This window comes from Chanos chanos, chromosome 9 (assembly GCF_902362185.1).
Source record: "Chanos chanos chromosome 9, fChaCha1.1, whole genome shotgun sequence".
Classification (NCBI taxonomy): domain Eukaryota; kingdom Metazoa; phylum Chordata; class Actinopteri; order Gonorynchiformes; family Chanidae; genus Chanos; species Chanos chanos.
This window is the reverse complement of record NC_044503.1, coordinates 4546208-4570368: the sequence shown is the minus strand read 5'-3', so window position 1 is coordinate 4570368 and position 24161 is coordinate 4546208. Positions and strand designations below refer to the sequence as shown.

At 43.4% G+C, this 24161-nt stretch overlaps 1 protein-coding gene across 39 annotated transcripts in view; it reads left to right on the top strand.

The window, feature by feature from the left end:
* The window catches only part of celf5a (cugbp, Elav-like family member 5a), a 160811-nt gene that overhangs the window by 117091 nt on the left and 19559 nt on the right, over positions 1-24161 (top strand). For 20 of the 39 annotated variants that reach the window (XM_030785146.1, XM_030785130.1, XM_030785125.1 and 17 more), the window contains 2 exons: positions 16397-16522; positions 17511-17590. In XM_030785146.1, coding sequence (XP_030641006.1) covers positions 16397-16522; positions 17511-17590 — 206 coding nt within the window. Of the gene's footprint in view, positions 1-16393; positions 16523-17510; positions 17591-24161 lie in introns of all 39 variants that reach the window. The other 19 variants (XM_030785145.1, XM_030785129.1, XM_030785141.1 and 16 more) reach the window with 1 other exon arrangement.

Sequence of the window (24161 nt, the reverse complement as noted above, 5' to 3'; positions counted from 1 at the left end):
GAAGAGGTGTGTAACCAGCCTAGTGAGGGCTTCGCGTTGTCTCCTCGCTCAGGCGTTGTGCGGTTTTGGCATGTTTTGAGCGGCGTCGAGCATGTTCGCCTGTCGTTTCCAGGCAACAGCTATTTGCTTTGCCAAAATGGGCTTCCATTGCGCCCCTCTCAAAGCTGAGGCCGTTGATTAGTAACAGAATGAGAAATAACACACACACAAACACACAGAGAGAGAGAGAGAGAGAGAGAGAGAGAGAGAGACTTTTACATACAGGGAAGAAAGTGTGAATGCCTTTGATATAACATGGTTTAAAGCAACATGCTGAATGTCTTGCCTGACAGTGAACCAGCACAAAATAATATGTATCCGAAAGGTACAAAAGGTCTGACAAACACAAAGAAAAAAAGAAAGAAAGAAAAACGAAGAGCAGAGTAGTGTTGATGTCAGTCATGACCCTGGTGTTTTCTTCCAGGTCAGTTGGAACAGGTCAGGTTTTTGGAGAACCACGCATCACAAAGACTAACTATCACTTTTTTTTCTTCTTTAGAAACAAGTTGGTTGTTAAAAGAGTTTCAGCAGAAGTTACGAGAAGCCTCACAAATAATCAGAAATGTACATACGCACAGATAACATATTTTCAAACTTCGGACTTTGAATTTTTTTTTTTCCGTCTCCTCTGAGTCTCTTCTTAAACCCAGAGACTTTTATGCTTGAAAAAGGTCTTTTGGCCTTGTGTATTCTGTTGACGGTGTGTGCCGCACGCACACACACACACACACACACACACACACACACACACACACACACACACACACACACAACCCTCCTCCATTTTCTTTCATAGCCGCTTCAGAGGCAGAGGTCTCTCCACTTTGACCGCCGCAAAGACACCTGACAGTTGAAAGTCTCATCTGAAGATAAAAGGACGAGAGTCTGAGAAATTCATATTCAGTCATGGCCACTGGTGCTTCTAGAAGCCACCATCTTTTTTCTTCTCTCTCTCTCTCTTTCACTCTCTCTCTCTCTTCTTCTTCCTCTCTGAAACCCTCTCAAATGACCCTAATTCTGGATTCACACGTCCTTTGGTCCTTAGAAACGTTCATGGTTGATATGCAGAATGGATTTTTATCCATGATTCTTTGCGTAACATTGATCGCCAGGGCACAGAGGCAGACTTGTCAAAGAACACAGAACACGCAAAAAGACACACGATTTTTATTTCTCTTTTTTTTTTCCCCCATGATCATTACATCCAATTAAAACTGGTGTCACCAGGCAGGTCTGTGAGAATCACTTAGGCAGTTGCCACGGTTACAAAACACAAACAACGCACACGAACCTAACATCATTCACCGATGCCCAGATTCAGGGAATAGAAAGGGTTTGAATGATTCTGCTGAAAACGAAGGCATTTTAGATCGAAGCCTCGTGCTTTTCAACTCCCTTTCACCTCCAAATCTCAGTAAAACTTTACAGTCAAAAGCCACATAGATGCAGCAGCACTATGTTGACGAGAAAATAATTCATATAACCTGCTGTTTAATGTCGCACGATGAGCACATAAGAGTAGATAGCATAGGAGTGCTTCCTGAACATTAAGAACGGCGAAGTGCATTACGGGATCCGTCAGGGCCTCGTTCTCCTCTATCTCCTCCCGTGGAGGAAGACGCCTTGGTTTTTTTTTTAATCGCCGGTGACCTCCGTCGCCCGAGGGGTTTCATTTACGTACGCGGGGCACGCGGTTTCCAAGCCCGGATCAGACAAAGCCGATTCTCCGTTTTGGACGTGACGGCTGACGGATTGGGTTTACCTTTCAAAGAGCTGGGGCAGCTGCCCCTGTCGCCGCGGCCCAGACGCTTTAGGCCTGGCCTTCATCGATTTCTCCTCTTCCCGCAGGTCATCGGCTGGAAATTGAATTGGAGATGGTAGGAAACTCGGGGTCTATTATATCCCGCTTCTGGTGGCATTTGTTTATTTATTTATTTATTTACTTACTTATTTATTTTTCTTTCCCCTCCGTTGCATTTGGACAGGCAGCGGAGAAACTAATGGGAATAGCAGAGACAGTGAAGACACACAATTAAATGTCTATTCTGACTCTGTCCTAATAACGCCTGTCCTCCACTGAGAAAGGTTACAGTCACCCCCCCCCCCCTCCACTTCCCAACACTCCCCCGTGCTTTTACCGTTAGTCATTAAGCTTTTATGGGGACTCTCTCTCTCTCTCTTTTCTCTTTCTCCCTCTGTCTGCTCATGGGAGTGCCACTACTTTCCTGTTAAAAAACGCGGGAAGCAAAATGCAGCGACGGTTATTCAGAAACGCTCGCTGGGATATGTCATGGTAACAGAGAAGAAGGAGTTGGTGACCGGTAAGGTTAATTTGGGGGTTTTAAAGAGAAGTAAAATAGAAAGTATCCTGTAGGAGTGGCTTACACCGGCCCCGCCCACTTCAAGGTGCCACATTCACTCCCTACCACCCTTCGCTCACTCTCTCTTCTGTTTTGTGTGTGTGTGTGTGTGTGTGAGCGTGTGCGTTTAATACTTACCGGAGGCTTCATATCCTTTTGCTCTCCTGGGGATTTTAAATTGACAAGTTTGTAAAGTCACTAATCAGTGACGGAGCGACTGGCCTTTGGAATGATGAATTGACTAAACTAATTTCAGATAATCCCTCACATTATCTGCCAACGCTGACACTGCCAATTTGCGTTTGAAATAGAGTCCGACGGAGCCGCGCTACCTGCCGGATGCGTCGGGCCGTCTAAACAAAGCTACGCCGTTAATGAATCCAAGAGAGAGTGGGCTTTGATTCTTTACACACATACGTATCTTCACAAAATACACCCACAGACGCGCTTGACTTTATATCTGAGTGGGGGCCTTCCCATTAGCTTCCACTCTACTGTCACTAAAAGTCACAAAGCTAACCCCCGCCAAAAACAGTCAGAGGAATACTTGCACCCCCCCCCCCTTTTTTTTCTTCTTTTGGAAGAGCTAGCATGTTTAGTGGTTTTAATGGTATTTAGTGGTTTTAATGGTATTCTCACGTAGGGTTCACACTAGGGTGGGTATGTTAGATATTTATGTCCTCACAGGGACATTTGTCCTCATACTGACACATGAACCTACACCACACACACACACACATGCATACATACACATTATATATACTCTGACAAACATACACAGTAGACTTAATAAAAGCAAATTTGTATAAATCCATGATGTGTAACCTATAAATGTGTAATTTTATTTTAGCATGTATGTAATGCTAGAACGATCGTTTTAAGGGGATTAACGTTTGAAATCCTACTTTACCCGTATGGCACAACCTTTCCGCTGAAGTTCAGAGACGAAACGTGTTAAACAGAGGAAAATTTCTGTGCTGTAGGAAGTCGAGAGGTCAGAGATTCTGCCGTTCTAAAGGACATTAAAGCTCTGTGCAGTCAGGATGATGTAAAGCAAAAGGAACCAAACGCTCGACCACATAAGCCCAATACATTTGGGGGGAAAAAAAGACAAACATGCAAAAGATGATAAAAAATAAAGCAAAAAAAAAAAAAATCATCAACTACATTAATACTACACTGGAAATGATCTCAATCAATCTTCTATGTCATCAAATCAGATGTGAGCTCAAAACTACAGATTTGTTGTTGTTGTTGTTGTTGTTATTGTTATTGTTATTGTCGTCGTTCATAACCAATACTGTACGGACGATTGTACTGTACAAGACTAATGTTGCTTATGGATGCATTTGTCAGATCAGACACTGAGGCAGTGGCAGGTGTTGGATATGAAAAAAACATTTGGCTGTGTGTTATGACAACACAAATGTAATCAAATCACAATGGGCGGTAGAACGGGGCAGAGCCGCGGCGTGAGCGACAGGCAGTAAATAATTACAGTCGTGTCCCGTGATGTTGCGGTCAATATATAAATAGTTATTTTATTAGATATCGAGCAAAACAGAGTGAAAATGAAAACAAATGGGCCTGTCAAAGCGCTTTGGATGAAACCTGCGGGGGAGAATGAGTGTTCTCTCTTTCTTTCTCTCTCTCTCTCTCTCTCCCCCTTACACGCACATACACGGACACACATACTCTCTCTCTCACTTCTTGCTCGCCCTATCTCTCACTCTCTCTCGCAACCAGTGTAACCACTTTTCTTTCTCACCTCTCCCTTACTTTCGCTGTCTCTGTGTATCTCTCTCTCTCTCTCTCTCTCTCTCTCCATCGCTTCTGCCTTATAATCCATTTTTAATAAGTGTTGTTTGGGGGAGGACAGGACCAGAGCTGAGGGACTGGCGCTGACCTCTGGCTGCTTAAAAGGCTCTGGATGCATACAGCAGGTCTAAGAGACGATACTGCCTGTACAGGAGAGGAGAAGAGAAGAGAGTGGAGAGGAGAGGAGAGGAGAAGAGAGGAGAGTGGTGAGGACAGAGAGAGAGCGGATGAGTGGATGATTAGGGTGAGGAGAGGGGAGAGGAGAGGAGAGTGGAGGTGAAGAGAGGAGAGGAGAAGAGAGTACAGGGGAGAAGAGCGGAGGTGAAGAGAGGAGAGGAAAAGAGAAAGGATGAGTGGATGATTAGGGTGAGGAGAGGGGAGAGGAGAGGAGAGGAGAGTAGAGGAGAAGTGAGGAAAGTGGAGGTGAAGAGAGGAGAGGAGAGTACAGGGGAGGAGAGTGGAGCTGAAGTAAGGAGAAGAGAGCGGATGATTAGGGTGAGAAGAGTGGAGAGGAGGTGAGGAGAGGAGAAGAAATGGGTGAGAAGAGGAGAGCAGAGGTGAGGAGAGGAGGAGAAAGGAGAGAGAAGAGGAGATCTCTGATTACATTTTCAGCTGTTCCATAGTGGTACCCAGTTAAAGGCCTTTTCTTTGAAGCTAATCTACGTGGACCATTATCAAAGCTTTCAAGTAAAGAGAATGGACATCCAGAGTGCTGTAGTTTGTTTGGGACTCCTTAAACCTCATATTACCCGTCTGTCAGGAGCACATACTTACATAACAACCGCTAATGAGGTTGTGCTTAAGTGATAATAACAATTATAAATGCGGTCTGGCTTTTAAGAAGCTCTGAGATACTACCCTGGACTGCCTCCCCCATGTCATAAATTAATAAAAACCTGTCGGTAATTACATGCTGTAAATACATAAGCACAGTGTTGCAATCATGTCAACACACAGACAGTAATAACTTCACATGAATAAGGATCTCTTCAGTGTAATCTTCGTTATGGTGTCTACTTGTTAAATAATGGACCAATATAATGTAATAACATGTTAGCTACATCTTAGTGACAATTTAATGCAATCGAATATTTGATGTCTGATATGTAAAAGATGCAGTGCTGTGCTACCATTTTATGTCTTTCCGTTTTCAGGCTAGGAATGAAAGCAATGCGTCATCATTAAAATAAAGCTAACAAATATATATGAAAACTAGTTTAGCTGAAGAACAACTATCCGGAGCGTGTGGTAGATTTCACATATTAAAATATGTAGTTCAGAACTTTATCAGCATTACAAGATTTTGAGGGTTATTTTAAGTCCTACTGTACATGTTGCAATTGTACTGTGGGGCAAAACACAGTCAAAATACATCACTAACGCTCCCCTCCCACCACCCTATTGCCCCCCCCCCCCCCCCCCCCCCCCCGACACACACTCCACCCCCCCACCCTCCCCCCGCCCACTGCATCACATACACTAGACTTCACATGACAACAAGGCTGAAAATCTCTACTTCTAAAGTGCAATATGGACGTTTTTAAAAACATCTGCATGCTCTAGACGGTCCCATCTTTTTATTCAGCGTTGCTGTAATGTATTTGCTGTGTGGGTTTTGTGATCCCGAGGCAGTGAGAGAGGAAGATTAGATTGCCAGGGCCACAGACAGGGTTGATGCACGTGCGATACCCGGCTGAATAGTTTTCTATTCCATATTTATCCGTAAGGAAAATAAAGCCACGCGTTTGCGTGCGCGAACGAGCGGGTCGCCGGTTTCCCCTGCTACAGCGACATTTAGACCCTATTTTCCAGAGGCTTCCTCCCAGACTGCATGAAAAGCCTGACAGAAGGTGAAGAGTTCAAGGTATATCCGTGCAATCCGGTCTTTCTTTTCAGTCATCTCTTTTTTCCCCTCATTTCATTTTGGGGTTTTTTTTTTTTTATCATCCTTTTTTTGTGTGAGAAGAAGCAAGAAACCTCAGCCCAAGATGTCTGATATTATAAATATACCGGATGCATTTTTAAGACCTAAGTATTTATTTAGCCTAATTTTTTTTTCTCTCTCTCTCTCTCTTTCTTTATTGAGCTTTACCTTATATAGCATTTTTTTTCTCCTCAGATACTCGCACACATTAACACTGCAAATTTCTTTGGGAGTAAAAGCGCAGGGATAAAAGCCAACACACCTCCAGATTAGTGAATGAATATGGATTAAGACGAGAATCGGGGAAGCAGTTTTGGGTGAAAGGTTTGTGGCACATACACAATTCCACCTTCGCCAATGGTCATGGAAGCCTTTAGAGTTAGAGAGAGAGAGAGAGAGAGAGAGAAAATGCTTCTCACCCACAATGTTCCCACGTAAGGGTTACCAGGGGTACTGTTCTGACTGGCCTTTCTGAGCTTCTATAAGATGGAGCAAGCACGATCAACCAAAACTCACTCCCACACAGTGGGAAAAAAAAAAAAAAACTTACTCAATACTCCCTCACTTTCCAACAACTTTCTTTCAATCTTCAAAGCCCTCATCTTTTCCTCTCATATCTGTCATTTTTTTTTCACTCTTCTCTTGTTAGTTTTTTTTTTTTTTCCCCCCCTTCCCTATTTAAATATGTGCGTAGCGTTTGCTTAGGTTAGCTGAGGCTCTTATCCTGGAGTTTGTTGTGTCTCACTGTAGTCTACTTTGTCCTTCAGAAAAAAAAGAAAAAAGAAGTTAATTACTTGCGAACATCCACTGAATGAAAGTGTCTCATTAGCCTGGCAAGATCAGGGGAGGGTGGGTGAGGGGTGGGGTGGGATGGGGGGGGGGGGGGGGGGGGGGGGGGGGGTTGGGGGGAGTATAGACAGAGGGCTGTGAGGAGAAAAGGAGGGCAGTAAGGGTGAACAAGGAGGAGCTGGAGCATGATGGGAGAATAGGAGGGAAATGAGAGAGAGAGAGTGCAGCGAAAGATAGAGGAGAATTATATGAGGGACTATGTGTTAGGAGAAAGAAAGACAGGGTAGGGTTATGTAGAGTGATATGAAGAACGGAGAGAGTGTGTTACCAATGGGGTTACCAGGAGAGAGAGGGATCGAGGGAGGTTGTCGGTGGTAGGAGTGCCTCCATTCCGTCTCATGCATCTTTGTCGGTGGACGGATGAGAAAATAATTAAGAAACTGCCTGTAACAGTGTTAAACAGTGCCATAAGGTACAGGCTGCTACTGTACACAGACACACACATACACACAAAACACACACACATACACACACACACACACACACGGGCCTGGATGGAATAGAAACAGTAGTAAATGGGCTGGAACAAAATCCATAATGTAATGGAGACCAAAAAAAAAAAACAGCGCGAGAACGGCGTCATGAAGGTAGACAATATAAATAGCACTGCAGCATTGTAAATGTTTATATACACTGCGTGCGGACTTTGCGGAATGCTTTGAAAGAGATTTATGGGTCGTGGTTGTAATACGATGAGGGCAACACAAGGCAACCAGTCATATTTCATGTTTGTTATCATATCGAGTGTAAATTTTCACGCCGACATATACGGTGGAAATAAAATATTTTTTTAAACCAGTTTCTTGTTCTGTTTCTTTCCCTTGACGTTCGGCTACCTCGGTTAGCTAAACGGGTGACTCAACAACGGCTTGTCTTGACACTCGCGCACTCAAATGATTTTATAGGATGTTATCGGACGGCTCGAACTAGTCGCCAGGTTAGTAACGGTCTTTTCAAGGCTTCCCACAGCACGTGGAAGTCGTTTGACACGGTGGATAAATAAAATCCAGAGAGGTGCCTGAGAGGTTGTAATATGTAATATATCATCTCCTGCCATCAAAGACAGCATTGAGAGAGGGAGCGCGAGAGAGAGGCAGAATATCTGATAACGATTTTTATACCAACTGAGATGGAAGGGGGAAATGGTAAAAGGTATAGCGGTTAAGTCGATGCGTGATTTGTGCGCTCGCTCTTTCTATCTCGTCTCTTTGATTGGTCCGTTTTATAGTATAGGCCTGTACTCCAACTCCTCACCATGTCTTCACGGCTTTCGCAGAACGTTCGAGAATGCTTTGTGTCACAATCCAACCTACGCATGCGTGAAAAACGTACCCTTCGGTATTTGATACATGAAGGCGCTTATTGCAGACGTGCTGGCATTCTGCGCTATAGCATTTTGACTTATATGTTCTCGTTTGTGGAAATATCTTTTAGCAGGTGTGTGGGAGTGCAAGCTATTGTGTGTTTAAGGTAGTTTAGGTTTCTTTGTGTAGTTTAGGTGTTGTCCGTTAGTGCTCTGCCACAAAGGCCTGGCATATTCACACTCAGCCAGCACAAATTATGGTAAATGAACCCGGTGTAGAGTTCCAGCAAATCTGCTGTCTAGACCACACACAGAGTCCTTGAATCAGCCTATTCAGCTGGGAGTATTCTGTACTTTGAGTTGTTATGCTGGCGATTCAGAAGAAAAATAGACTCTATAACAAGCTTCTATGGCGTTGTGTTTATGGCCAGTGCGCCATTTTAACCAAACAAATCCTTTCAAATTAGCACACTGATACTTTGCGTGAATAATTTAGCAAGTTGCATTATCGCTTTCACTGATTTTTTTTTTATGGTGGTTTGGCTTGTTTGGCCCTTTCTAGGTGTTTTGTTTTGGCCTTGTGCTCATCAAAATTTGATGCCCGGCTGTTCTGTGGGATGTGCCAAATTTCTGGCGAGAACCGTAGCTTAACACAACCTCTTGTGTTTTGCCAAAGCGTTGATAAATAAAACATCGGTATAGACCGATGGCAACCGGGAAGAAAAAAAAGGCACTTAATTGTTGTAGGGAAACAGAGAGGCTTTACAGAAAGTTCCGGAACAGTAGCAGTTGTAGTCACTCAGCAGTACTCTAGCGGAAAAAAAGTTCTCAGAGTAAGAGTCATCAACTGGCAACATCCGCTCTCAGCTAAATCTTAGCCAAATGGCTTCTGTGCTCTAAAGCCTTTAGAACACAGTGTTTTTTTGTTTTGTTTTTTGGTGGTGGTGTTGTTATTTTTGTTTTTTTTGTTTTGTTTTTTTCCTCTATGACAGAAGCAGAAACATCAGACAACACGGTCGCTCGGTAGGATAATACCTCATTAATGCTAATGCAGCAGCCAGAGCCATACATGGCCTAAATTGGCTTCAGTTCTCTGTCAGCCAACGCTCTCCAGTTTCTTGGGGTTAATTGATATGAAGCCCGCTGTGTCTGTTTGTTTTACGGTTGAATACATGATGGCTTTTTGGTGGCTTGAGGTTTTTTTTTTTTTCCTTTTTTTCTTTGCTATGTAGCTGTGTGAGAGGAAAGATTGTGTGTGTGTGTGTGTGTATGTGTGTGTGTGTGTGTGTGTGTGTGTGCGTGTGTGTGTGTGCACGCGCCTGACTGGAGTTGAGATTCTAGAGTTTGGACTGGCAGGATGAACAGAACAAGAATTTCTCTCTCTATTGTCTTTCTCCATCAGTCCCTAACTCTTACCTGGTCCATAATGACAATCCACTCATGCTCAGGGTTTGCCCACTGTCTGTTGATATGGTATGTATGTGTGTGTCTGTGTGTCAGAGACAGAGAGAGCGAGTCTGCTTCTATGCTCTTTGTGTGGGTCTGTGTGTGTGTGTGTGAGGGAGAGAGAAACAGAGTCTGCTTCAAAGGTGTGTGTGTGTGTGTGAGTGAGAGAGAGAGAGAGAATATGTCTGTTGGTATGTTATCTAATCCAGCTAAATATGTTTACCTCCGCACTACAGTGTTTTCTTTATCAAACTGATAATATTGTTCATGAATTCTCCTTATCTCAGAGACTGACAGTGGGACTTATAGGCGCACCTTGCGTGCACAGGGTGAAATTACACACACACACACACACACACAAAACCCCACTGAGAAGTGACTGACAGTTTGCTTTATGAGAAGTTGTCATAGCAACCAAGCTGTCTCTCTCTCTCTCTCTCTCTCGCTCTCCCTCTCCCTCTCTCTCTCACTCACACACACACACACACTGACAGACAAACACAGACACACACAAATGAAATACTGAGGGCTGTGGTGTGTCATTCTCTCTTTTCTCTCTCTCTCTGCTCTCTGTCCAATATTCTGATTTATAAACTCTTACTAACACTCTGTCTGCACCCACCTCTGATCACAGGCCACTGAATCCTCTTAGAGCCATCACAAAGGACCCTTCTCCGGGAGCTTCTCTGGGCCTGTCAGTACCCATGGCTGTTCAGAGAACTTCATCAAATTACTTTCACTTTTACTTTAGTGCTTATTAGTCTGCAAATACTGTAATTGCCGTTCATTGTCCGCACCATCTGCTTCACATTCTGAAACATGGATTGGTTGTTGTCGTTGTTATCAGCTGTAATGTTTAATTCGATTGCAAGAGATGTATTTCAGCACAACGCTTTGGAGAGCATTAGAGATCCAAATGAGAGACTGTAGGAGTCTGTCCTATGGGTAAATGAGTTCTAAGCAGTTCTATACCACGTTATAGCTGCATCCCATGTAATCATTCCAACGACATGTAAGACACATTGGAAACACCGTTTTGACAGAGGAGTGGATCGTAGAGGGATATTTCCAGCCCGAGAGACAGCGAAGTAAAGTGAATAATTATCTGATGTCACGAAAAATCTTAGATGTGCTGTGTCGTCGTATTAGTTTATCTTTCTGTGGTCTTAATGTGTTATATATTGAACAATGCTCCGTCTAGCCGTTGAAGCTGATGGAACGTGACGGGTGTAATTTTTTTTCCTTTCCGAGAGCACAGCTGGTTGGTTTGTTCCCAGGTTCAAGGTTACAGATGAGTAAGAGAGGGAGAAAAAAAAAACAATTAAAACGCAGGATTAATATGCAAGAGAACCTAAAATGTCAAAATGGGGGAGGGGGAGCCAAGATTAGTCCAATCAAAATGCGCGTTACTTCTGACATCATGTAAATTGTTTGCTGAGTAAAGAAGGAAGAGGGAATTCTTTTTTTTTTTTTTTTTGCTTTGTTTGTTTCTGTATTAGAAGAGGGAATTGCACATGCTGTAGTGTGAATTGTCTCTTCACTGTGGATCGACGAGTGTAAATTGAATCTCAGTTCTGAAAGAAAAAAAAAAAACATGAATGTGACTTTTCCCTGTAGAGACCACAGGTCTTCTCTTTAGTCCTCGTGAAAGACTCGGACAGAAATGTGCTTAAGTAACACTGCAATGATCAAAAATGTATAAATTCTGAAACTTAGTTATACACCCCTACCAAAGCATATCTTGTCTGAATACAGATTCAGCATAAAATTAATGCATAATGCTCAAGTGTCTTTGGAGAAAGTAAAATTCTTCATTAAAAAAGTCAAGTCTTCGCTCATTTACATAGAGTTCAAACCCAACATTCACGCAACATATTCAAGTATAATTGTCAAACATCTCTTTACATAAATTAAATTGGGAATAAGTTAAATACTAATAGAAATATATTTTTTGATGAAGTATACTTTTTTTTTTCACAATGGATACCTTCCGATATATGTTGTCCACCACAGCAAAAAGAAAAACATATTTGCTTTACCTGACAAAATGGTCTTGTAGATGAGGGTTGTGTCACTTTCTAGAGCTCCCTTGACACACATTTGAGCAACGTTTGAGCAACATTTGACTGCTTTAGGATGTCTGAGCATTGTTTCCAATTGGATTTATTGCTTCGGGGAGGCAGTCTATCTGTCTGTCTACTTAGATGTCTGTCTGCATGGAGCTTGTCCGTGCAGAGAAGAGCCAGGGCAGATATTGTCCAGGACCTGATCTGAGGACACGACCGTGGAGTCAGTGCACTCCACTGACCTCCTCACTCAGTAGCTCTCTGTCTGACAGGGCAGGGATAGGACAGGATGGAGTGACTTATGAGAGGTAGAGATCCGCCTCTGGATTCTGAGCAGCAGCAGACTTGTTCTGTGCTGGTGTAGTGTAGTTTAGTGTGATGTGGTATGGTGTAGTGTAGTGTGTTGTGCTTTGCTGTGCTGTGTGCTGTGTTGTGTGCTGTGCTGTGCTATGTGATGTGGTGTGGTGTGGTGTGTTGTGGTGTGCTGTGTTGTGTTGTGTTGTGGTGGTGTGCTGTGCTGTGCTGTGCTGTGTGTGCTGTACTGTGTTGTGGTAGTGTAGTGTGCTGTGCTGTGATGTGTGGTGTGCCGGCTGTGCTGTGCTGTGCTGTGTTGTGTGATGTGATGTGCTGATCTGTGCTGTGCTGTGCGATGTGGTGTGCTGTGCTGTGTTGTGTTGTGGTGGTGTTGTGTGCTGTGCTGTGCTGTGCTGTGATGTGTGCTATGCTGCGTGCTGATCAGTGCTGTGTTGTGCTGTCGTGTGTGCTGTACTGTGTTGTGGTGGTGTTGTGTGCTGTGCTGTGCTTTCCAAATCTCGATGACAAATGACTGTTATGCCCTCTGGTCCTGACACATTTGAATTATGTTTAAGATGAAATTTCCAGTTACATGCGTGTGTGTAATAATATGCAATTCTGAAAAATAGCTATTTTTTATTATCTATCTATCTATCTATCTATCTATCTATCTATGTATCTATGTATCTATCTATCTATCTATCTATCTATCTATTTTTATTTGTTCATTAATTCTGTCATCAGCGCTGAGCTTTGACCTTTGAATTTGACCAATAAACTAAAATGAAAGTCAGAGGAGTGGAGACGTGGTTTGAGGTTCAGATTGTCTCCTTTCCTCTCACACAGAGTAGAACTGAATTGACTGGTCAGTATGGGAGGGGAGAACATGGAGTTTTTGCTCTAAGTCACACTAAAGACAGCTAAATGTTATGATGGCAAGATCTTTCTTTCTTTCTTTGTTTCTTTCTTTCTTTCTTTTTCTCTCATTATAGCTAACAGAGCCTTCTTTAGGGCACCATGCTGAGATATGCTACTACAAAGATCCAGAGAGCAGCAGAGAAATCAAAGTAGCCCTGCTGGAGAGAGAGAGAGAGAGAGAGAGAGAGAGAGAAAAAAAACTCTCTCTGAGATTACCATAATATTTCATTCCACAACACACATTTAGGCCTATACAGCACCATTAAAACTCTCCCTCTTCAATCATTCAGAAACATGACTTCAGAGGGAGAGCTTGTCATCTATCGGGGTTTCCCCCCAAATTTCTGATTTATTTATGTGTGTGTGTGTCAGTGAGAGAGAGAGAGAGTGTGTGTGTGTAGTAGTGGTAGTTCCTTACCAGCTAATGCACATTATGGCTTATGTCAGAAACACGGACTTGAGTATGGATTCTAGCTTTCTAGCTTTAAGATCCTAAATCGATATTGCAAAAAAAGAAAAAAAAGAGAAGAAAAATAAAAAGTGTTACTGGAAATAAGGAGAAAGATTCTGCCTGTAGATACATTTTTAGATAATCTTCACACATCCTGACTACATAGGAAGACTAAAAAAAAAAAAAAAAAAAAGAACATTCCAGAACATTTTTTTTTCTCCTCCCATCTTCTTCCTCTTCTTCTTCTTCTTCTTCTTCGCTGTGCTTCTGTAATCTTGTCTGCTATAAAACTATTCAGCATACCGGGGTTGTTCGAGATCAGATACGTAGGTTTATTCTCAATACGTTCTGATTCATAGACGTATTATTCTGTTCGGCGGCGGCAGCGGGTGATTTCTCCGGAAACCCACCTGTCTGTTAGTAATGAAACTGGGGCACGGTTGTATTTCAAAGCAGCGTGTTCTGTGGTGGGATTTGCCCATAACATTAATATCATAGCATGGCTGGCACATGTGTAATTCATATAGGTCAGATACATACATTACACACAGCTTGTCGTGGGGGGGGGGGGGGGGGGGGGGTGTCGCGAAACCGTGCACAGCTCCGAGAGTAACGGAGCAAGAGTTAAGATGTGAGAAGGATAGCACGACAGAGGGCAAAACAAAAGATTCGGAACGACCCGCTCTAAAGTGACGCATGGACGAAGGGGGGGGGGGGGGGGCCGAGGGTTCGGATTCGTCCGGCGGACGGCGGTAATCGCCCACCTTTTTTTTCGGCGTTGGTGTAACTGGGCCCCGCGGGACGAGAGGACGGAAGGAGCGGTCTTGTCCTTTTAGTTTCCTGTTCAGGTCTCTCCCGTTTTTTTTTTTTTTTGTTTTTGTTTTTTTTCTGCGGGTAAATGCTCTCCGATCTCCCGCGACAGATGTCACAAGGCATCACTTTTGTTGTGATACATACCCTCTGATCCTGCCACAAACGATAAAGGGGAGCGCACGTCGGGCGTGCACGAGAGCCCCCCGCCCCCCTCCGCCCTGCCCCACCCCGCAGATCCAGACAGAACGATGACACGCATCGTTATTTTAGAAATGCCTCGTGTCAGACGCGGAAACGCCGAAACCATGATTCTGGTCCACGTGTCACAGCTGCCTCGCTGTGGGGAGGTCAAGGGTCGGGTGTCAAAGGCCAGATTCCAGTCTGTCAACATTGCCCCCAAAGACCCCGATTCACTACAGAGAGGGGGGGGGGGGGGGGGGGGCATAAAGTGGTAATAAAAAGATTTTTTTATTTCCCCTTCCATTTTCTGTGGGGGTCATCTGTAGTTTTACTGTATCTTTATTTTAGACTTGGTGTCCTGGGGTAAACCTTAACATTCTCTTTTTTTGAAACCGACGTCAGTTAGTGCAGGAACATCTGACATTGAAAAATGAAATTTCCCTCCATTCAACATGGATCAGGCCAGCCACTTCTGAAGAGTCAGCATTAACTTTAAGCGTTTACTTTATCTAAGTAAACAAAAGTATTTTTTTTTCTCATGAAAGAGCTCTCACTGAAGAGCTCATTTTCACTTTATCTCATTAAAGATTTCTAGAGTTTTCTCTAAAGGTACTGGATAGACAAATTAAGCACGATCTGGCATGAAGTATGCTGGCCTATGTAAAACGGGGCTTCAGCGGTGACTGTCAGTTGGACTAATCGTTTCAGTCACTTTCTTCGTGCCCAGGAGCGAAATAACTGACTGGGAGAAGATACCGGAAGACAGAAAAGAGGTCATTTTAAAGATTGTTTGTTTAGCAAACTAACCGCTACGCCTTGACTTGAAGCTTCCGTGATTCCGACGAAAGTCAACATTCTATTGGCCACCTTTCGAAAATTCTATTTCCTGCTGAGTCGCAGATCTCCTCCCTTGTTGTTCTTCTGGTATTGTGCTGTTACCTCAGGGTTGTAGATCTGGCATCTCTCTCTCTCTCTCTCTCTCTCTCTCTCTCTCTATCTGTCTCTCTGTCTCTCTCTCTCTCAGAACCCCGAGCCTTTGTGCTGTTACAAAGCCAATAGCAATTCCAATTAGCTTATCCAAATTAAAACAAACAGACTTGGCCCGAAAGCAGCTCTGCTCTGACTCAACACGGAAAGCTAACGGCTCCAGACAGACGCCGTCCAAAGTTCTTATCTTCAGGCCATTCAGCGCTGCCCAGTTATGTCAAAGTTCTGGAAGGCAAAGAGTAAAAAAAAGAGGGGAAAAAAAAAAACCCAAAACAAAACAAACAAACAAACAAACAAAAAACAATGCTAACTAAGCCATTAAAAAAAAAAAGCTAGATGACAGACTTGCCTTCCTCTTTTTTGTGACAGCCTCAGTGAAACTGTGAGTTTTAACAAGTTTCCATTCTTGGGTTTTAACTGCATGTAACTCAGTGTTTGGTGTTATACATCTTACTAGATTATACTTTTTCAAGCATTTTCACAAGGGGCCTAGTATTTGGGCCTTTGCTGGTTTCTCTTGGTGAGAACGCGATTTCGGACAGTTTGGTACACACTAACAACACCATATGGTGGAGGTGATGAGCTTTCCCTCTATGTATGGTGTCAAAAATGAGTCAAACAATCTGTTCGTCAGGATGAGTCTTTTAGGTCTATGAGGCTTAGACTCTGAGTCATGTATGTGGTCATGGGGCGTGTCTGCCGTCCTGCTGGTTTTAACGTCGCCCAAAAACCACGGTCTTATCGGACAACGAGTACACATCGCGTCGGCCTCCCAGACCGGATATTAGGAGCAGTACTGTAGAGATTTTTCTAGAGTGTTCATATTGGCCAAGGCAAACAACACCTGTCAGTTTTCTTTGAGACAATAAAAGGTTGAAAAAACAAGAACTGGGGGGGAAAAACGTGCTCCGTGTTTTATTTTCGTTCTCTCTGTTTCTTTTCCAGAAGACAGGAAGCTGTTTGTGGGGATGCTGAACAAACAGCAGACAGAAGAAGACGTGTACCGTCTATTTGAGCCCTACGGTGTCATTGAAGAGTGCACCGTCTTAAGAGGTCCTGATGGAAACAGCAAAGGTAGGAACTCTAGTTCCAGCCAGCTCAACAATCACTACTCTTATCCTTACTTATCCTTACTTATTCTCGTGTCCTTCCATTTCTTTTTTTATATAACCACTGTAACACTCAAAGCAACAATTTCTATCTTTTCTAACACTTGAATTAAAAAAAAAACAAAAAACTGATTCAACTTTAATGGAACAATTTCAAACATTTAATTTGGAGTCAGAACATTTGTTTTAGCAGTCCTCTGAGGCAAACACTGGGACATCAGACGCTAATATTTCCTGGCGTGTAGCAAGGCAAAGTGGGAAACGTAGTTTTCCCCTGCCGGTACTTAAGAAAATTGTTTTGAGATGATTTGCGGAGCCGAGGGACGAGCCCTCTCCAATTTCACTGATTTATGGAGGAAGAGAGGATGAGATAGATGTCAAAACAATTCCGACATCCTCACAAACAAGTTGCAAAGAGCTTCCATATTAAAGAAGAGCATCTCCCCCTGTATCCTGTACTCAGAGTAAAGACTGTTACGTTTTCTTAGTTTCTCTCTTCTTTCTTGGATGAAAAAAAAAATGAGATTTTGCTCTTACAGAACATTGTAGAAGTGAGACAAGGATCATGCTGAATTCTTCGTCTTTGAATTTTAATTCAGATTCTGGTTCAAAAGGTCAAAAGTTAAATTCTGTGTTTCACACATGGTGTGGGCGTTCATCAAACACACACGAGGAATTTGTGGGACGTGATTGACTTATTACGAGAAATTTTTTAGGGTGAGATCTGACCTTGTAGTTATCAGTATTATTCTGGGCTTGTATTTGACATAAACCTGAATACCGTAAGACAGATATGCCATGTTAGGTAGCATGGTGTTCCTCTTCAGACCTGTTGACTCTAGATCTAGACACCATTTACCTAAATATCCCTTTGCTTTGTGTGTGTGTGTGTGTGTGTGTGTGTATGTGTGTGTGTGTGTGTGTGTGTGTGTGTGTGTGTGTGTTTGACACAGGCTGTGCCTTTGTAAAGTACTCCACACACGCTGAGGCCCAGTCAGCAATCAGTGCCCTCCACGGCAGTCAGACCATGCCAGTGAGTATCCCCTCTTCTCTCTCTCTCTCTCTCTCTCTCTCTCATATCTCTGAACGTATTACCTGATATGCTGAGAAAAAAATTAAGAAGAAAAAAAAAAACACACACACAAACTATCCCAACTGAACTATCCATACATAAAATCTCTCTGAATTTGTACAGAGCAAAGATGTTTGGGGAAAAAAATACAATATCTGCATTAACACATGGAACAACATACATAGTTTAGAAACTTTTTTTTTTTTTTGTAACATTTTAATACATTAATGCCAGTCTTTCAGTATGAGCCTAGGCATGAGCAGGGGCTAAAGCAGACTGATGGGGGAGAATGAAACCGAAATGAGAGCACTTTTAGAAATGTAGACCTACACCAATGTGTCATTGTATTTACACATGAATTAACAGTGTAACATAGAGAAACACTGAATACACTCGTGTATTTTTCTTGTATTATCTCCGTATTATGATCCAACCTGAACCATCGATTGTGTCTCATAATGGCAACTTCACCTGGGACTTGATGACAGAAATCATTTCAAAGCTCTATAACAATGAGAATTGTTAGTTTCCGTGACCCAAGCCTGTGTACGTTTGGGTCGTGTTTGAATAAGGAGACAGAGATAGAGCAGTGGTTAGGGAATTGGTCGAGTAATAGATGAATATTGGCCCTGAGAAAACCACTTAACCCCAAAGCCATGACCTCTAAGGTCAGTTAGCAAGAATGCTGAGTAACTCTGGAAAGGTGTCAGTTAAATTGTAATATGCACGTTTGCATATAGCCTGTGGGAATTAAACCTGACCTGGGAGCCAATCAGATATCCAGGTTCACTGAGGTCAGCGGAGGTTCTGGTTGCCAGGGTTATACGTAGACTCTTCTTTCAGAATTTTGGAATGTCCTCTGCTTTATTTAGAATGCTCCTGTGTTTGGATGGATAATGTCTCTCTACCTCTCTCTGAGCCGCCGCACAGTGCCAGAGAGTTTGTGTGTGTGTGTGTGTGTGTGTGTGTGTGTGTGTGTGTGTGCGCGATTAGTAAGCTGGAGGTCAGAATAAGTAGTGCCCATAACACAGAGACACACTGTGTGTCTACACACACACACACACAGTATAAGAAGCCTAGCTCTCAGTCTCTTCCCTTTTTCCCTTCTCACTCTCTCATCCTCTCTCTCTCTCTCTCTCTCTCTCTGTCTGTCTCTCTTTCTTCTCCTTGGCCTCTGAGGATATAAGGCAATAGACTTGTTTACCTCACCTTTCACCACACTGGTTGCTGAATAATTCATTCATTAATACTTTCTCGTATAAGCAGGAAAGGGAGAGAAGGGAGTTTGTCGAGCATCTTATCTTGAGCCGCTCTCTCTCTCTCTCTGTCTGTGTGTGTGTGTGTGTGTGTGTGTGTGTGTGTGTCGTCATGGTCCAGGTCTGTTCAGGGTAAAAGTAGAGAAGTATAGTCAGGGCAAACTTGAGCATGAAGCTGCACTATTCATGACAGTGATTAAAGTTCTCAGTGCATAGTCATTATCTGCATCATACTCTTCAGTTTAGCTAAACCCCCAAGTCTGTCCACACTCAATCAAATAAGAATCTCTTTACTGAAAAAAGAAGCAGGGGGAAAAAAAAACATCGCCTTGAAAGCCTAAAACCGGTGGCATTTAGAAACTAGGGGGAAAACGGGACATTGGAAAATCCATTTGATATCATGGTGTGTTTTGAATTCCAGGGGGACTGAAGGAATTTGTTGGGAATTGGAATTGCAGTGTGGACGGGAAGAAATCTGAGAGTAAATGTCCTGCCTGTTCCAAGACTCCGTACTGACAGTGAAGAAAGAGAGCGAGAGAAAGAGAGAGAGAGAGAGAGAGAGAGAGAGAGAGAGGGGAAGGGATGATTTAGGATAATCTATTCAGAGGCATTCTGCCCTGGCTGTTGAAGTGATGTGAATGTAAGCAGTGTGACTCATAAAGGCAGTGCCTTTACATACAAACACACACACACACACATACACACACACACTAGTCATCCCACTACATAGGGAGATAATGTTCTCAGAACATAACCCGTATATGTGCACACAAACACAGAGGCATTATATATATACACACACATATATATAAATGCACTCTTGCATAAACACAAATATACACACATATACATACACACACACACACACACACCCCCACACCATACACTTACATACATTTACATAGACATGCTCACATGCATCATCACTTACATCCATGCCTATGCACACACATGTATGGTGCTGTATACACAAACAGGTTCATTTATAAATAAAGACACACACACACACACACACACACACACACACTCACAAATGCACACGCTCTCTCCATCTCTCTGAGTGTCACACACACCGCTAGAGGTGTGTATGACATCACAGCCACCGTATTCACTCTTCTGCTTGTCCTTCTTCAGAGACTTGCGCCGAATGTAATGCACTACTGTGTGTGTATGTGTGTGTGTGTGTGTGTGTGTGTGCGCGTGAGAACGAGAGAGCGAGGGAAAGCGACAGAGAGAACGAGAGAGAGAGAGTGCACGAGTGAGCATACATGTGCATGCGTGCCAGACACGAGAAGATAGTATATGATTTACGTGAAGTGTGTGTGTGTGAGTGTGTGTGTGTGTGTGTGTGTGAGTGTGTGCGTGTGTGTGTGTGTGAGTGTGTGCGCGCGCGTATACATGTGTGTGTTTGCATGTGTGTGTGTGTTTGTGTGTGCATGTGTGCATGCGAGGGGTGATAATAGGTCAGATTCAGGCAAGCTCTCGACAAGCTCTGTTCTCAGCACGCACTCTCTCTCTCTCTCTCTCTGTACTCCCCCACTGCCGACCCCCCGTGCACAATTAAAAATTGAAAGCCGTCACCGGTAAAGCAAATTGGCAGGCTTAAGGGAAGGTTTACAGGCATAAAATCCGGGGAAGGAATTACAACCAACTCCAGATAAGCTTTGGGTCAGGCAACCCCAGTCCCAGGCAGCTGCATCCCCTCCCCCCACCCCCCTACATCTGTGTCCAGGGCCTGGGTTTTATCCCAGCCAATGCAGGCCATGCAGCCAGGAAATTACTAGCGGACACACGTATCTGATATTACGATCTGCATGGCTGGGATAAAAGACGTCTCTGCAGCGATCCTGAACTGACTACAATTATATTTTTCATTTTGTGTACACACACACACACTCACACACACACATATGCACAAATACACACGTAAACACACGCACACACACACACACACACACGTAAACACACACAGACAGACAACTGCTTATTCATAACTTCAGTTTTAATCTTAATGTGCACGTAGGACATTTGTTGTTGTTGTTGTTGTTAATCAGACTCGGCTGAACGGATTTAGGAATTGAGGGATTTGTTTGTTTGTTTATTTGTTATTCCACACAATCTCCCAGGTTCCACTCTGTTAAAACTGGTTCTCTGATGCTGTGCGTCAGTAGCCTATGGAACTCTGTACATCTATACAATCTATAAACCATTCTCCGTGTTTACTAATTTAGCTGACGCTTCTGTCTTAAACAACTTGCAATTATTTGCTATGTCAGAGGTCACTGACCCCTAGGGCAACCTTGGGGTATGTGTTTTGCTGGAGGGCATGTTGGTAGAGAACTGTTACAATTAGGATTCGAAACCCACAGCCTTTCAGTTATGGAACTGTTTCCTTCTCTACTGCAATGTCCAAAAACCAATGAGTTAAACGCTCAGAAGAACATAGTGCACTGTGTAATATCAGTCTGTTTACTGAAAAACAGCAAAGACAAAGGACATACGATAAACCTCAAGGTGTGACAGTTCAGGTCTGGATTAGGTTAGACAAGACGTGAGATCTAAGACGTGAGATCCAAGACATCAGATCCAAGACGTGAGATCCAAGACATCAGATCCAAGGCATGAGATCTCAAGATGTGAGATCTAAGACTTGAGATCCAAGGCATGAGATCTCAAGACATCAAATCCAAGACATGAGTTCTAAAGACGTGAGATCTAAGACGTGAATTCCAAGACATGAGATCTAAGATGTGAGATCCAAGGCATGAGATCTCAAGACATCAGATCCAAGACGTGAGATCTAAGACGTGAGATCTCAAGACATGAGATCCAAGACGTGTGATCTCAAGGTGTGAGTTCTGAAGACATGAGATGTCAAGGCATGAGTTCTCAAAACATGAGATCCAGTGCTGTAATCTGGAAATCTGGACTAACGCGTGTGAGGACAGGTGGAGAAGGTTAGGTTGTAATGTGAAATGTATATAGCTTAGTTTGCCGTTTTATCTGCGTTTTCATAGGTTTCAAACTGGCGCCTGAAGCTTCGAGCGAAAGTGCGAAGGTGCCGTGTGCTGGCAGTCTCATAAAGAGACAGACTTCCCTTTGATTTCCTGCTCTTTTCCTCCGTACAACAGCTGTGCTTTTTATTCTCACACTTTTTTTTACCCCTCCTCCCCCCTTCCTCCCGTTTTCTTCCCCAATCCAGTCCAGGGGCTCTGAGCCTGTGGGAATATTCTCCCGGTGCTGGGCGGCTTAAAATTTAATGAGAGTTTTACTTTCGTAGTTCATCCACCTCTCTCTCTCTCTCTCTCTCTCTCTCCATGTCTACTTCTTTCTCTCTTTCTTTCTCTCTTTCTCTCTCTCAATCTTTTTCTGTGTCTCCTTCTTTCTTTATGTCTCTCTCCCTCTCAGTCTTTTTCTGTCTCTTTCTTTATTTCTTTCTCTCTCTCTCTCTCTCTCTCTCTCTCTCTCTCTCACTCAGTCTTTTTCTGTGTCTCCTCTCTCGCTCTCTATGTCTCTTTCTTTCTTTCTTTCTTTCTTTCTTTCTTTCTTTCTTTCTTCCTCTCTCTCTTTCTCTCTCCATGGCTCAGTTTTTCTTCTCTATCTCTCTCTCTCTCTCTCTCTCTCTCAGTCTCTTCCTACTTCTTAGTCTTTCTCTCTCTCTCTCTTTCAATCTTTCCATGACTCCTTCTTTCTTTCTTCCTCTCTCTCTCTCTCTCACTCTCTCACTCTCTCTCTCTTAGTCTCTTTCTGTGTCTCAGTCTTTTCTCTCTCTCTCTCTCTCTCTCTCTCTCTCTCTCTCTCTCTCTCTCTCTCTCTGTCTGTATATATGTGTGTGCACGTGCACAGCAGAGAGATGCTCTTCTCGCTATCAGTAATATCCTCTCCGTCCCGTTAAAACAAATTCAGAAAAGGAGGAGTGGGGGGAAAAAAAGGAAAGAACAGGAGGCTGCAGACGAATACCAGGCACCTGAACGAGTGACAACAACCGCGGCCGAACCGCGGCTTTGCCTCCAGCGTCTGGCTTCTGCGGTAGCTCTGTAAGAAAAGACTTAAAGTTGCATCATCAGAGAGTGGTCCTGTTAATCGCTCTCGCAGGCCCAAAGCGCATCAATACTTGATAGAAAATTCACATTAAAGTCATTAGGAATCGCAAATGTAGCAGCGTGGTTGTTGAAACAGCATTTCGACAGCATGCAGAAACCCACTTTGTAAGCGCAAAAAATCGTGTCAGCAAGGATCAAAACGCATCTGACAAAAATTCGATCGACGCATCTATTGAATCATTTGGAGCTTGTTACAAAATGTACGTGATACACACACACACAGACAGACATACACACACACACACGCAGACACACACACACAAACTTACTATATTAAGACCACTTGCTCTGTGCGCGTGGTGTGTGTGTGTGTGTGTGTGTGTGCGTGCCCAGGCAGCGAAATGAGGGTGACAGACTTAATAACCCCATTTCCATAATCACGAAGCGTGTATTAGTAACCAAGTTAGTCATGTTACAAGTCTGAAAAAAAATGGCTTTTATATAACTGCTTTAGCTACCACACCTAGGGAGACATCTCCATACACACACACACACACACACATACACATACTACGCTGGGCTAGTGCACTCAAAAATGTTTCCTGCCAAGTCCAGCCATGCACCCCGAGGCAGCCAGACAACTTAATTCTGCCAGATTAGAAGGTTCAGCAGTTTAAGAGCCTCCGTGTGTGAGATTAGGGGGGAAAAAATGTACTGCATCTCTCATTACTTCATCAGAGAAAGTTTTAATAGCTTCCACTGGCTCAACATTCACCGCATACTCTGTTTTTTTTTTTTTTTCCCTCATCCTGGTTCTCCGTGTCCTAGACTCTCCCTGAGGTTATATACCCGGTAATCATTTTAACAGTTCCAGCGATAAAAACTTGTCCCGTAGCAAGATAAGTCCTCTTACTAGCCTCTCAAACTTTATTACTGACTCATACCTTGAGAAAGGAGAAGACAAGATCATTCCGGAAAAGTTCTGGGAAAATAAAGAAGACGACCTCCTTCCTCTTGTACCTCGCTTGGTTCTGTCAGACAAAGACTGAGTGAGAACTGTGTGTGTGTGTGTGTGTGTGTGAGTGTGTCAGTTGAACTATACTTGGTTTTGTCAGACAGTGGTTAAGTGCGAGCTCTGTGTGTGTGTGTGCGCGTGCGTGTGTGTGTGTGTGAGAGAGAGAGAGTCTGTTGAACTTTGCTTGGTTTTGTCAGACAGTGGTTAAGTGAGAGTAG